Source organism: Rutilus rutilus (genome assembly GCF_951802725.1).
Source record: "Rutilus rutilus genome assembly, chromosome: 16".
Taxonomy (NCBI): domain Eukaryota; kingdom Metazoa; phylum Chordata; class Actinopteri; order Cypriniformes; family Leuciscidae; genus Rutilus; species Rutilus rutilus.
The window spans coordinates 22,607,681-22,622,446 of record NC_140224.1 but is presented as its reverse complement, the minus strand read 5'-3'; the positions used below and the strand labels follow the sequence as shown (position 1 = coordinate 22,622,446).

At 41.7% G+C, this 14,766-nt stretch overlaps 1 protein-coding gene across 1 annotated transcript; it reads right to left on the bottom strand.

The window, feature by feature from the left end:
* Positions 1-604: 604 nt before the first annotated feature.
* On the bottom strand, positions 605-14,563 carry polr2a (RNA polymerase II subunit A). The gene is made up of 28 exons (XM_084433843.1): positions 14,227-14,563; positions 13,212-13,344; positions 12,993-13,129; positions 12,731-12,904; positions 12,336-12,617; positions 12,071-12,232; positions 11,483-11,703; positions 11,208-11,340; positions 10,990-11,114; positions 9,596-9,806; positions 9,266-9,475; positions 9,016-9,184; positions 8,800-8,894; positions 8,495-8,698; positions 8,112-8,334; positions 7,733-7,916; positions 7,378-7,549; positions 7,193-7,298; positions 6,535-6,740; positions 5,929-6,400; positions 5,736-5,836; positions 5,548-5,652; positions 5,173-5,355; positions 4,644-4,847; positions 4,367-4,553; positions 4,141-4,254; positions 3,848-3,997; positions 605-3,733 (listed from the first exon to the last, which is right to left on the bottom strand). The coding sequence occupies exons 1-28, from the start codon at positions 14,311-14,313 to the stop codon at positions 2,586-2,588; spliced, it is 5,898 nt and encodes a 1,965-aa protein (XP_084289969.1). The 5' UTR covers positions 14,314-14,563; the 3' UTR covers positions 605-2,585.
* Positions 14,564-14,766: the final 203 nt, after the last annotated feature.

Genomic DNA, 14,766 nt, shown 5'->3' with positions numbered 1-14,766 from the left:
ATCCGATCACAGAGCTGGAAGTCACAGCTAACAGTTATGTCAACTTTACACACAATGGCTGTGACTGCATGCACAAGAGCACAGGAAGACCAGGGGCTAGTCTGTGGTTTCAGGAATTTATTAAAAACAAGAACCAGTAAAGCATAAAATGTCTGTAACATCAGCTTCTTGAGAACAAGAGGCATCCCTATGTATGATGAGAAATTTGTGCATTTCCTTACATAGAAATTTAAAATGGGGAATTTGATAGAGCATGCAAAATCGAGTGATGCACTTTTGGAAATCGTTTTATATCTTTTAGACTGTAAATAAGTTAAAACCTAAACAGTCTATATTGAATAAAGTCTTGTGATGCCAAATTTAAGTGAACAATGACATAGTTTTCCAGTTCTTTAATTCAGTGACGTTCTGCAAAACTCATTCACATTTAAGGAAATGCAGTGTAATCATTAAAAGGACAGCCAAGCCAAAATAGTCTCTTACTCCTTTTGTCATTTAAAACCCCTGACTAAATGTCACGAGTCTGTAACTTTTTTTAATTTTCAGGTGAAAATTGAACATTTAAACACCCATGTTAAAAAAATAAAATACAACTGACCAATAGTTTAGTCAAACTTTTTATTTTAAGTCAAAAACAAACAAAACAGATACAGAGAATGAAGTAATCAGATTGATTTCTATACAGTGGCAATTTCTCTTAATTTAAATTCTCATTTCCCCATAAACCTGACCCAGTTATTACTCAAACTCAAGAAAACCCTGTTTTTTTTTTCCATTTATACCATCATGCACACACACTTGCACACTCACACACACACTATTACTGGGAGCCTGGGTACAGAGTATTAACTGGATTTGTTTGGAACAACCATGAAACTGAAGGCAAACAAGGGCATTAAAGAGACACTGTCAGAACTGCTCTCCCTAAATGCAATCTAAGGCCTTAAATCTAAAGCTGAATTATGCAAGAGCAAAAAAATTATTTTACAAGTCAACAAAACCTCCTGCAACTACAAAAGTCCAATTGGAAGAGTGAGTTGAGGGAACCACAGGCACCACTTGCTTTTAGGTAAAAAAAACAAACACTAACACCGGAGTCAAATCAGTCTTTGTCGCCCTCTACAGTTCAAGCATAAGATGACTGTCAGAATCAGCTGACAAAATTTAGGTTAACAAAAAAAACCCCACAAGATCTAAGGGCGTAATGACGCCAGATATGAAACAGTGCATATTCAAATGAAAATCCAAACTGCACCTTATTCCCCCACCCCAAGCACTTAATCCAAAACGCAAAGCTGACCCAACAAAGAAGCCAGCGCAAGAAAAATAGTGTAAAATAAATGCTTTTCCTCAGTAATTCACACAAGAGATTCAGTTCTAATTATTGATGCAAATATCAGAAAAACAATTATACACTTGCTAGATTAAAGGGTTGAGTGCTGAGGACAGGGAAGGTCTCGTAAGATTTAGACCTAGGTGGTTTAAAAAACTTTAACATGGTGCAGTTTATGCAAAGCCATGCTTTAACCCCACTCTTAGGATAAAAGAAAAATAAAACCAAAAAGGTAACAACCTCACACTCTGTGTGCTCAGAGGTACAAGACCTTGTTACCATTTTTTTTTTTTTGCAGTTATTGAAATTGTAAATTACTGGGCAGATGCTGGTGAAGGATATAAGGCTTGCATCTTTTGGGGACAATTTAATAGAAATTTGATGCCTAAATCAAGCATCCATTCCCTCTCTCCGATTCCTACAGAAGAGGGCAATCACTACACAACACTTTTACCCATGTCATGGGCTGGCATACATTAGACTACAGTATTACAAGACATTTTTAATCTGCACAATGCGTGTCAGCTTCAACACGTTTCTAATAAACAGCCACTTCCAGCCACCTGTTTCTTTAGAAATAACTTTTTATGAGTTAACTCAAATTAGACAAATCAACATTAATATTTAAACAGTTCTCAGTTCTGACCTGGAAACAAGCGCTTATGTACACAAGAAAAAAAAAATTCTATAAAATGTGAGAAAGGTCAGTTCCCCCCCTTTCTATTTATGTTATAGAGATTTTTCAAGGTTTCATTTGAAACTTTTCAGATACAATCCACTGTTTTCTGTTTGAAGGCTTTTGGCAATACTTCTTAGATTTCCTTTATATCCAACACTGAATTTTAGAGAAAAAGAAAAGGGAGATAGAAATGACAATGGAAAAAGGACTATGAATGATCTTTCTCTTCCAACAGTCAACTTCCTGCATCTTTCCACCAATTTTGAGTTACAGTTCTCTCTCTAAACTTAGAGCGACCAAAACGGTCTATACAAAGGCAGCCTTGTTTGGCTTATAGTTCAAACCTCTGATATAACAGATGCAACCACTGAAGCCTGTTTAGTGAGGCTATTTAAGAACAGTTCAAGAAGTCCAAAAAGGAAAAATCAAAAAGGATGTCACATGTGGGATCCCAGGTTCCTCAGTCTTCCCTGTAAATCACAACGACCCCAGCTGAGTGGCTTTCCTTCAGTCTTTATCCCAGGGTCAGAGTGCCTATCAGGGAAGTAGCATGAACCCTGGCACCAACCATCTTTAGTTATTTTCTTCATCGCTATCATCAGGGCTGATGGCTGGGCTGTAGGTCGGAGAGGTGGGGCTGTAACCGGGAGAAGTGGGGCTGTAAGTGGAGCCCTTGGGACTAGTTGGAGAGTAGGTAGGGGATGTAGGAGAGTATTTTGGAGAAGTTGGAGAGTAAGTTGGAGAGGTGGGAGAATATTTGGGGCTGGTTGGGGTGTAGGTGGGAGAGGTTGGAGAGTAAGTAGGGGAAGTAGGGCTGTACTTGGGCGTAGTTGGGGAGTAGGTTGGAGAGGTGGGACTGTATTTGGGTGAAGTGGGTGAGTACTTTGGGGAAGTGGGGGAATATTTGGGGGATGTTGGGGTATATTCAGGAGAGCTGGGACTATAAGAGGGGGAGGTGGGTGTGTATTTTGGAGAGGTGGGGGAATAGGATGGAGAGCTAGGGCTGTAAGAGGGCGAGCTCGGGGTGTAGGTGGGAGATTGCGGGGTGTAGCGCGGACTGGATGGAGAGTAGGACGGTGAAGTGGGGGAGTATGAAGGAGAGGTGGGGGAATAATTGGGGCTGGTTGGTGTGTAATTGGGAGAGGTGGGGGAGTAGGATGGTGAGGTGGGACTGTAAGATGGAGAGGTTGGGGAGTAACTGGGTGATGTGGGTGTGTAGTTTGGCGAAGTGGGGCTGTAGCTCGGAGATGTTGGGGAATAGGACGGGGAGGTTGGGGAGTAGCTTGGAGAGGTGGGAGAGTAAGACGGGGAGGTTGGGGAATAAGACGGGGAGGTGGGGGAATAAGACGGGGAGGTAGGGCTGTAGCTGGGGGATGTTGGGGAGTAGGACGGTGAAGTTGGGGAGTAAGAAGGGGAAGTGGGAGAGTAAGAAGGTGAAGTGGGAGAGTAAGAAGGTGAAGTCGGAGAATAAGACGGCGAAGTTGGGGAGTAGCTTGGAGATGTTGGAGAATAAGATGGTGAAGTTGGAGAGTAGGAAGGTGATGTGGGCGAATAAGACGGAGATGTGGGGCTGTAGTTCGGGCTGGTGGGAGAATAAGACGGTGAAGTTGGCGAGTACGATGGAGAGGTCGGTGAGTAGCCAGGGCTCTGAGGGGTGTATCCACCAGGAGAACGAGGCTCGTAGGCAGGAGAGGTTGGAGAGTAATTGGGAGACAAGGCTCCTGAAAGGAGAAAAAAAGATGTGCATAAGAGGACAGTTGTTTGCAACCAACTAAAACAACCAACAATGTTCATTATTCTTAAAAACAGAAGACAAAAATGGACAGTGGAGTAACCTGGTGAGGGGATATAAGGGCTAGCTGGTCCAGGTGATCCAGGAGAACCAGGAGTAGGGGACCAGGCAGGAGAATAGCCGGGCGAGAAGCCACTGGCATCGGATGCAGCGCTGGGAGAGAAGCCTGCAGCACCTGGTGTCATTCCACTTCCTGTATGAAAAAAATTAATGAAAGAAAAGCAAAAAAAAAAAAAAAAACAGGCATGAAATGGAGTCTGTAAACCTATACAAGATAACTCACAGTAAATAAGAGTAGCTGTAAAACAAAACTTCAAGTAGCATTTCTTCACTCACCAACACTAGGAGACCAGGCACCATACGCAGGAGTGGCTCCTGTGTTCCACGGAGTCATGGCTGGAGACATGCCACTCATAGGGCTGGGGGCGGTGCCAAAGAACATGCCTGTGGCTGGAATGGAAAAAGCAATGGTTAATCAAAGGTTTACATTTGGGGACAAATGAGTATTGGCTTAATTTAAAGCTATAAAACAATTAAACCAGGGAAAGAGAGCTTGACTTACGTCCTGCAACACTGATACCAGGGATGTTGGTGGGGATCTCCATGCCATACTTGCACTTTTCAGCATCCAACAGCAGGTCAAAGCAGCCAGTGCCTGCAGGAGCAAGCTGTCCAAGCATGATGTTCTCAGACACTCCCTTCATTGGGTCACATTCACCATGTGAAGAAGCTTCCATCAACACATCCACCTATAGAAAGAGAGGGACAAAATTAAACATTAAGTTCTTTAAAAGACCATCTTTATTGCTATGTTAAATGGGGCCAATTATTAAGCTCACCGTCTCTTCAAAAGAGCACTTCATTAGCGGTCCAGTGTCCTGCCTGTTGATACCGTGACGAGTGATAGCCATCAAGTGACCCCTGCAGGTCATTGTGTCACACAGCAAGGCAAGATGGCGGTAGTTAACGTAAGAACCGTCAAAAGAGATGACATGGTACAACTCTCTTTCCAGTGCTTTACGCACAGCCTCAATACCAAGAACCTGTAGGTGAAGAGCAGACATTTCTGAATTTGATTTCTGAAGACTTAATAGGTTACAACCTTTAGACCTGGTTTCACAAACAGGGCTTCGATTAAGCCAGGATAAGGCCACAGTTCAATTAGGATATTTAAGTAGCTTCTATAAACATGCCTTTGAATTTTTTTTTTTTTTTTACCAGTGTGCATCTTAAGACATTTTAAGATATATCAGTGCTAGTTGCTTGGTTTAAAAAAAAAAAAAAAAAAACCAAACAAGCATTTTAGTCTGGAACTAATCTTAAACATTGTCTGTGAAACCAGGGATTAGACTATTAAACAATTCTTACAGTGAAAATCTCCACAATGTCATTGGAGGTGGTCCTGACAGGGTCCACGTCCTTCTCACTGAGGACCCTCATGAGACTGACTCCATCTGTTTCCAGGATCCACTCTTGTAGGGCTTTGAACTCTCCCTCTTCTGTGATGATGATTTTCTTCTTGTTGTCTGTCTGTGGAAGATGCATGTACACCTACAAGTGCAGAGAGTTAAAGAAATTAAGCTCCAATCTTATGGCCATCTGAAGTCATTTTATAATGCACGAAGTTACCAATTAGCACTCCCCATTAGTCACCATCCACCCTCTGAAGCATGCCTACACTGCCACATGGGCTGGCAGGTAATAGTCTGCACCCAAGTGAACTTGTTGAAAAGGGAAAAATACCTTGCTGATCTGCTCAATGCCTTGCAGGGTCATGTCTGTCAGCATGTTGGATTCAATGCAGCGAAGGAAGACATCGTCATCCATCTTATCCACTACCTCCTCATCCTGGACACAAGATCCAACATTTAGGATTCAATATATAGAGAGAAGAGACCAGCTATGTGTGCACACCAGAAAGTTCAAATTACCTCTTGAAACTTGTTCTCATCACTATTCATGATGCGGATTCGCAATACCAGTTTCTCAGCATTGTCATCATTGAAGATGCAGTTTAGGTCATCACCAAATCCTAGGTGATGGACAAGGATTAAAGTTTGATGGACTTTGAGGTGGTACTTAAATTTCTATGTATAAACATGTACTTAATTATCTCAAGCCCACCTGCATTGATCTTCTCTGCAATTTGCTCCATGGTCAGCTTGCGGTCAGTCATGTGTTTGCGGTCAAGTTCAATACGCAGCAGCCAAGGTGAAATGCGGGTCACATCGAAGTCAGGCATCTCATAGTACACGTTGACCCACTCCTGATCTTCAGTCACCACTGTGTTCTGTGGGTTGGGGTCATAATAAATGGCCGTGTTGGCAGTGACCTTGCGCAGGGTTGTGTGCTCCAACCGACACAGGATATCTTTGGCCCGCTCTGCGTCACGGGCCGCTTGGCCCAAGAGAAAGACAGTCAGGGAGGGGGTCTTGGGTCGCTTGGAGATGTTGATAAGTTCTTTGAGACGAGGCACACCGAGAGTGACATTTTTGGCGGACACACCGGCGTAGTGGAATGTGTTCAGGGTCATCTGAGTAGCAGGCTCTCCCAGAGACTGGGCAGCCAGAGCACCTACCATCTCACCAGGGTGAGCCTGAGGAAAACAGTGTCAATTCATCCAATGAGCCCACTTGTAAAAACTGATCTAATTGATAAGATGTTAATATTCTCCATTTCATTATTTATTCAGGTGAAGAGATTCAACTGCACTCAGCAAGCATTACTTACTATGGATTGGTTAAATTTGGTCTCGATCTCTCCCAGCAGCCAATCAAAAGCCTCTGTGCTAAGACGGAACTCCTCAGTCATTCTCTTAGAGCAGAGGGTTGAGCGCAGGTGGATGTTGAACAGCAGAGTGGCATTCTCCTGGGCTTGCCTACTTAACTGGTCTTCACCATTTACAATAACCAGCTTCTTACTCAACTCTTGAACACCTACACAAATAAAATCAGAAAATATTAATGCATGATCATTACAAGGCCACAAACACAATGCTGTGGACTACAAATGTAAAGGGTGGTGCAACTATAATGACAAGGAAGAATAACTTGGCTTATATTAAAAGGTCTAAGTTCATGCCCTCCCTCCCCTCAAAAGGTAAAAATTTGTCAAGCACATGAGTTTGAAGCCTTTTCTTTAGTTAACACAGAAAGATGTAAAAGCGGCCTTTATAATCAGCTTGCACAGGTATGCCATAAGACAGAGGAAAGCTAAAGGGATCAGTCATCTGCAGGCTTTATTTAGCCACCTCAAGCAGCAGTCTTTATTTAGCTGGGAGACCCACTCAAACACAAATCTTATATGCCTGTTAAAATATACTGAAGGGATTGTATTTAGGCATCCTAACTACAGACCCTTGTACAAATCTTGTCAGTGTTTAACCCACCTTCAACTACTCGTACTGGGTTAAGGTCAGTTGGTGTCCGAGGATTGATGCGGAAAATCTTCTGAGCATTCCAGATCATTCTGGCCAGATTGCACGGTAGTACCACCTATGGGAAGCATGTCAGTTTGGGTCTATGGACATATGATACTGATGATGCTTAAATAAGTAATTCTCAAGGGACAGACCTTGCTGTCTCCTGTGGGGAAAATGGCCCTCAGGATCTCTCGGTCTTCCCTCATCTTTTCAAACTCTTTCTCTAGAGCACTCTGGACATGGGCATTGGTCATCACATCTTTCACCACATCTTCCTGTAGAGTGCGGCGAAGAGCTCGTTCGTTGGTGCTGTCAAACCTGAACCTGTATGATTAAAGAAAGAGGTGGAAAGTTGAGTCAATGACATTAGTCAGTTACCTGTGTATTGGCATTGCCCTTGTTGATTTGGATTATTATAGTTTTATTTATTATAATATTTAGCTCAAACTATTGGCAATCTTTTAACATTCCTGGAAACATTTCAATGAGCACAAAAACAGCACTCACTTCTTTTCAAAGGCTTTGTTGGATGGCTTAAGTGTGGCCATGTTTTGGAACTCCACAGCCTCTCCTGCCAGCCCATCCTCTCCATACCTCAGCTGGACAACTTGGTTGATTGAGTTTCTGACTGTAGCATCATACTTTACCATAACCGACTCCATAGACTTGATCAGACGACGCTGAATATAACCTGAAAGACAAAAAAAATTAAATAATAATTTAATCAAAAGGTATAAATACAATTTCAACCTTTAACCAAGGCAAAACTGATGGCAATTTTGCAGAACACATCTTACTTGTAATCTGAACTTAATAGTAATACTTGTTTCTTGTCCATTTAGGCTTAGCCCCCAATAGCTTCTGAGTCCATGTGCCTTTTCATTACCTGTCTCAGCAGTTTTGACAGCTGTGTCGATCAGACCCTCTCTTCCTCCCATGGCGTGAAAGAAAAACTCAGTTGGTGTGAGACCAGCCAGATAGGAGTTTTCCACGAAGCCTCTACTTTCTGGACCATAATCATCTTTAATGAAGTGAGGGAGGGTGCGGTGTTTGAAACCGAAAGGGATTCGCTTACCCTCAACGTTCTGCTGCCCCACTACAGCAATAACCTATGGGGTGAAGAGGGAAAACCAATATAGAGATTGATCAGATTGTGTGAATCCTGACATTACCATGTTTGCATGTACATTTTTAAAGTCCATTTTCTGGTTTAGACTTTAAATTAAAGAGTCTTTGAATTTAAGATTAACACCAACTGTCTTTATTCACCTGAGAAATGTTAATTTTAGAGCCTTTTGAGCCAGCCACCACCATGGATTTGAAATTGTTGTACTCTGACAGCGACTTCTGGGCAGAGGATCCAGTCTTGTCTCGAGCATCGTTCAGAATGCGGTTGACCTGGTTCTCAAAGGTCTGTCTCAGAGTGTTACCTGGGGTGGGCTCCAACTCATTGTTGTGGGCTTTCTCAATGACCTGTGAGAAAAAAAGAAAGAAAAGTCAACATGCATGACAGCGTTCATGTACGAGAGCCTTATGACAGCCATGATATTAGTTACACATAATATGCAACTCACCTCTATCACATCCTGTTTGGCTTTCTTAATAGTGTTCTGAATGTCCTGATATGTAGCCTTATCAGCAATGGAGTCTCCAATACCAATAGAGTGACCTGCAGCAGACGAGATGGTAAATAAATTAAGAATAGATTTAAGCAAGTGACCTAATATTTGCACGGTTACAAAAACTGCTTTAATCTCCATTTGTTTTTTTTGGGGGGGGGGGGGGGTTACCTTCAATGAGCAGCCAGTTGTTGACAACGGTCTGGATGTTGGAATAGAAGAGTCGTGTGATGTCATGCCCCATCTCAAGGTAGGAGATATGGACAAGAGAGCCAGCTGAGGTTCCCAGTGACTTCTTACACAGGATCCCCATGATCAGCTCACCGTTCTCCACAATTACCTGCAAAATGAATTGGATAAGGAAAATGTATAGACTTAATTTTGCTTAAGTATGTCCAGGTTTGGGGCTGCACTACTGCACCTTAGTGTCTCCAGGCGAGATGTGTTTATAAGGACCGCTGTCCTCTTCATCAGGGTGAGTGCTGTGTGTGCGGATGGCATTAATGTGCCCAGGGATGATCAGGCTGAAGATCTGTTTGCCCGTCCAGAGTGGTCGAGGCTTTAATATAGCCGGTTGGGGCACTTTGCCATCCCATGTAGAGAGAAACATGAGGAGGTTCATCACCTCACCCTAAAACAAAGCACACAAAAGGAAACAGAAGGTCATATCTCTTCATTAGCATGAATCTCATGTACTTGTACATCCAGCACATTAAATTCATAATTCAGTCCCAACGCTTTGTAAACGCACCCTCTCTAAAAAGACATCTCTCTTGGTGAACTTGCGCACAGCTGTCAGTGTGTCCTGCACAATACCCATCACGGGTCTGTTGGACTGTGGTGTGACAATCATGCGAGGCACCATAGCCAGCTCCTGGATCTCAGCACGGGTCTCCAGAGATTGCGGCAAGTGCAGGTTCATCTCATCTCCGTCAAAGTCAGCGTTGTATGGGGTCGTAACACTAGAAGTAAAAAGGATTTTCATTTTTAAAATCCTTGTCATCTTCAGAAAACCAAAAACCCTTTTTTTAGAAAAATGCTGCTAAACATGAGCATTAACTATTTCTATAACGATTTGTTTCTGCAATTATAATGTAGCGCATTCCAAATCTATAAAGTACCTACCCATTGGGGATGTTCATTTCGTTTTTTCCCCCAAACCGCAAACAAAGCTCGTTAACCAATCATTAACCGACAAGATTGTTAGATTAGAATGAATAAGAGTCTGTGACCCTTTAAAAACAAAATCGGATTTCCAGGGGTTTAGTTTTACATGCGCAAATAGCAGCATAAAGAACAGAACATGAGGGTTTATCGTCACATCACGCACCTGCAGCGTGTCTGTGAATGGAGAAAAACAAATTAAAAGTATATATATAAAATACGCTAAATATATTTTACTTAAATTAACAGATTGTAAAAATTGACGAAAGTTATATATCGAGTTTGTTCATTTTTGTGACACTCCAAAAACAAGTTCATGCAAAGGAAACAGAGACGGCAGAAAGCGCATCCAGATTGTTTTCTTTATTTTACAAAAGCACAATGTTTTTGTTTTTATGAATGTACAGAAATAAATGTAAAAGGATTAAAGGGTAACTGTAAAAGGTTAAGTCTTACTCTTATCTGTATGACCAAATGAGTACTGAGATGTTTCCGCTATTATAAGGAAACAATTCAAGTGATCACCCAGACGCATTTTAAATCACATTCTATTTATTACTGAAATAAAATTCAAACAAACAAAAAGTTACTGCTCAATTTAAATATTCTGTTGTACAATCTGTGGCGAGATGACCACCGCCCGTGACAGCGTGATGGTAAACATCGATAATGGAATGCGAGTGAAGTACAAAGCCTAGTTTACATAATAGTTCAGCATCCAAATACATTGCAAATATGGAAACCTTTAGATTTGTGCTGAATGCGAGGGGTATGCGACATGAGCGTAAAGCCGGTTTCTGTTTCTCTTTATACGAATTTGTTTTGGCGTGACTAAAATGTGAAATTTTTTTTCTCTCTGAAAAACTCAATTTTATAGGTGTATTCTTAGTGTTGGTTAACCAGTTAATTATGAGCATCTCTACTACCCATGTATCAATCTATAAACAATGTGACAGATCAAGTCTTAGAAATCTAGCATACCTGAGGTTGAGTCGAAATGTTGACCAAGGCAAGATTCGTACTCTATGCCCCATCATAGACATTTTGTGCAGTGTGGGCTGTCTGTTGAACACAATAATGTCCCCATCACACATGTGTCGTTCAACCTAGAAAAAAAACAAACAAGCATTTCAAATACTGTGCTCACTATAACCGCAAATTACATTATATTCCAACATTAACCAAGGCAAGAGACTAACTTTGTATCCAATCTGAAGGTGAAGGTCACTTGGTTTAGGGTGGAATCGCAGGTCAATTCTGTCCCCGTTGTCACGGACGATATATTTGGCTCCAGGATACTGACTGTTACCTCTCCTCACAAGCTCTTGGAGTCTGTAAAGTTCATAAAAAAAAATAAAAATAAAAAAACAAGATTATGGAAAAGAACTGAGAGCACAGGGTTACGAAGTCACCGAGTTTGAATATTTTGTAAATGAGATGTGTATCATTTGAATACAAGAACTCCTAATAATACCTGTCGATGTTAAAGGGTGTGACGATCTCAGGGAAGGTCATGTTTGCAGCAATGGACCGGGGAACTCCCACCTGGTCGATATGCAGGTTGGGGTCTGGCGTAATGACAGTTCGCGCAGAGAAGTCTACGCGCTTCCCCATCAGATTACCTCTGACACGTCCTTCCTTACCCTTTAGCCTCTGCTTGAGGGATTTTAGTGGGCGACCAGACTTTTGCATTGCCTGAGACAAGAGCATATGACAGTACAGTTTAAGTCTTCACCACCTTCTACTGTTAACTCTCATTGGTTCAAAAGACTAAATATCAAATTTATTTTGATTGGCCACAACAGTGTCATGCAGCAGTTTTATTTTTTGAATAAAGGCTTGAATAACCATAGAATTCAATTAAATTTACTTATTTCAATACATATTTAATAATAATCATTTTAATAATGTAATTGTTCAGTTTTATTCTGAATCATTTATAATAAAATAATCTCACTGAATTAATATTTCTAATACAGTTAATAAGCATATAATTGTTGCTACTCATACACATTTTTGGCATAAGCCTGTATTTATTTCTAAGGTATAGTGTAAACCTTACCCTAGGTAGACCTGGCAGTTCATTGTCCACCATGGTGGCCACGTGGAACTGAAGAAGCTTCACATCCTCTGCTATAACATGAGCTGCAGCTCCACTCTGCTCATTTCGCTTCAGCTGGTTATTGATCTTCACAATGTCAGCCAACTTGTGTGTTAAATCATCCTAGGGGAAAAGTGTACAATTGAAAAATCTAACAGCCATCAGTACAAACCTCTGCAATACATCAGACTTTTTTCCCCCCCACTGTTCAAGAAGAAATGCTAACCTGGTTTCTAGCAGAGCCCTGCATGACCACAGCCGGTCTCACAGCAAGAGGGGGCACAGGCAAAACTGTGACAATCATCCACTCAGGACGGGCGTATTTGGGGTCCATGCCCAGGATCATGTCCTCTTCATCTGAAATGCGCTTGAAGATCTCATGCACACGTTCAGGACTGAGGAGAATCTTCTTCTCCTGAGAGTCTTCATTCACGTGCTTCCACTCAGCATACAGCTCCAGGCCAGAGCGTCGGATACGCGGCTGGTATCTGCCACAACCTCCATGACCCTTGAAATATAAAGATGAAAATCAGTAAAAAAAATGTTTTAAAAAACATGAAACCAGTGAGCTTTAAATACACAGGAAAGCATTAAATGATTAGAGAATTATCAGTTCTGTACCTTCTCTTTGGTGAGGTCTTCCTCTGTCTCCTGCTGCTCCACTCCAAACTTGTTGTCCATCTCCTCTCCACCCTCACAAATGTTTTTGCCTTTACAGAGGTCATAAACGTGGGTCAGACGCTTCCGTGGCTGCCCCTTCGACTTGGTCAAGATGTCTTTGATTTTTGGATTGTTCTGGGTAAAACAAAATTAAAAGTTAACCATACAGTAAGGAACATTGTAGCAAATCTCAAACAAAAGGCAAATAAAAAATATGGCATACCGAGTCCACAAGGAGCTTTGAACAGAAGAAACACACACAGCGGAGGACCTTCATGATCTTTGTGATGAAGCCAACATGAAAGACTGGCTTAGCTAGCTCAATGTGACCAAAATGACCAGGGCACTCAGTCATGTTACCTAAACGACAGCAATTAAATAAGTACACAATGCATAACAGGACGAGCTTTAAGGGTTTAAAAAATCTCATTTATGAATATACCTGCACACGTCTGGCATCTGCCTGACCTCTCAATCACCCCTTGCCGGGGGTCCATGAGTCCCCCCAGTTTAGGGCGTCCTCCCTCTGTGGTCTCAGGGTACTTGATGCCCCCTTCAGTAACGGACATTCGTTTCTGAAACGAGAACAGAAATGCCATTAAAATGTCTTGCATTTGAACAACAGCGATAAAACATTGGTAAAAACAAACACATTCTCTAATAACATTTGAGAAACACAAGAACAAGAGCAACAGCAGGTTTAAAATAAGCAATTTTAGATGCAAAATGTAAAATTCACCAGATTACACTTTGTTATACTAACAAAGCGGTTTAATAATTCCATAATAATGGGTTTCCATAATAAAGTACTTTGCACCCATAAAACATACATTAATCACAAAATGAAGTGTCTGCACAACTGCATTCATTGTAAAATATTTCAGCAGAAACAAGATTTAAAAGGTTATGAAAAGGATGACATCACTAAAAACCTCTTCATTGGTGTCTCATAAGAATCACATAATATGCTATTTGTAATACATTTATTGTAAAACACAAGTGCACTTCATTAACTTAATGTATTTGAGCCGTTTAAATAAATGAATCATGAATATAAAACTTCACATATTTTATTGCCAGAAAGGGAGACACAGGGAACAATGTGGAAACTTGGGAGAAACTCTGGGTCTACCATGTGACTCCAAAATGGTCAAATAAAGTAAACAAACAATAAACATTACAACGAGTTAAAATTATATAACTTCAAACAAGGCTTTCCGTGTCGTGACGCTAATTGTAAAAGTAGGACTCTTGTGTAGTGTTTGTTCAACTTTCTAAACACATGCTCTTACTAGAGGCAGAAGTGGCTAGCTGGCTAAGTTAGCAAAACACAGGCTCACAGAAGACACTGTATGTTAATATCCGTATTTAATAGGATTTTAACACGATGATGATTTGAGTAATACAATAATACTCAAAGAAGAAAGAGAATACCCCTTCCCAAGAGCAAAACCTACAAGTTCATCTGGGCTGAGGACGCCGAATTGCACTCTCTTGATGAGGCGCAATGGGCATGCGCTGTCGCTGGAAGGCGGTCCGTGCATCCTGTCTATTCAAAGAGACGCGTCCTCCCCCGGCACGCCGCTTTGTAAGAAGGAACACCTCTGAAACGCCACCAAGACTCTCCTGGCACCCAATGGTGACCGGAACTTGTCCGATGGCGGTTTCCCAGTGACCACCGTGTCTTGCTACTCAATGTGCTTTTAAATTTGTGTTTATATACTAGCTATTGTAGCTACCGGCAATCCCCTTCCCTTTCCCCGATCTACACGCCAGTGCGCTCTAAGCGCATCTGAGAGAAGTCTGCTCTCACACGGCTTTATATAGACTGAATGCTTTGCTACAGGTTTACACAGCCTTCTTGGCAGGGGCTGAACAGTCAGAGGGCGGGTTATGAATCGATGTTTCTGAGCGTTGATTGGCCGTGAGACTGCAGCATATGAATAATTCATTCAAATTGACGCAGGACCAATGGAGTTGTGCGCTTTTGATTCCTG

What these genes read in the sequence shown, in the direction of transcription:
- polr2a (XM_084433843.1), bottom strand. Translation starts at nt 14,313, where the DNA reads ATGCACGGACCGCCTTCCAGCGACAGCGCATGCCCATTGCGCCTCATC. An exon ending in TCTCGCCTGGAGACACTAAG is followed by an intron (nt 9,185 to 9,265) that starts GTGCAGTAGTGC and finishes TTCATTTTGCAG; the next exon opens with GTAATTGTGGAGAACGGTGA. An exon ending in ACATTGTGGAGATTTTCACT is followed by an intron (nt 4,848 to 5,172) that starts GTAAGAATTGTT and finishes CTTCACCTACAG; the next exon opens with GTTCTTGGTATTGAGGCTGT.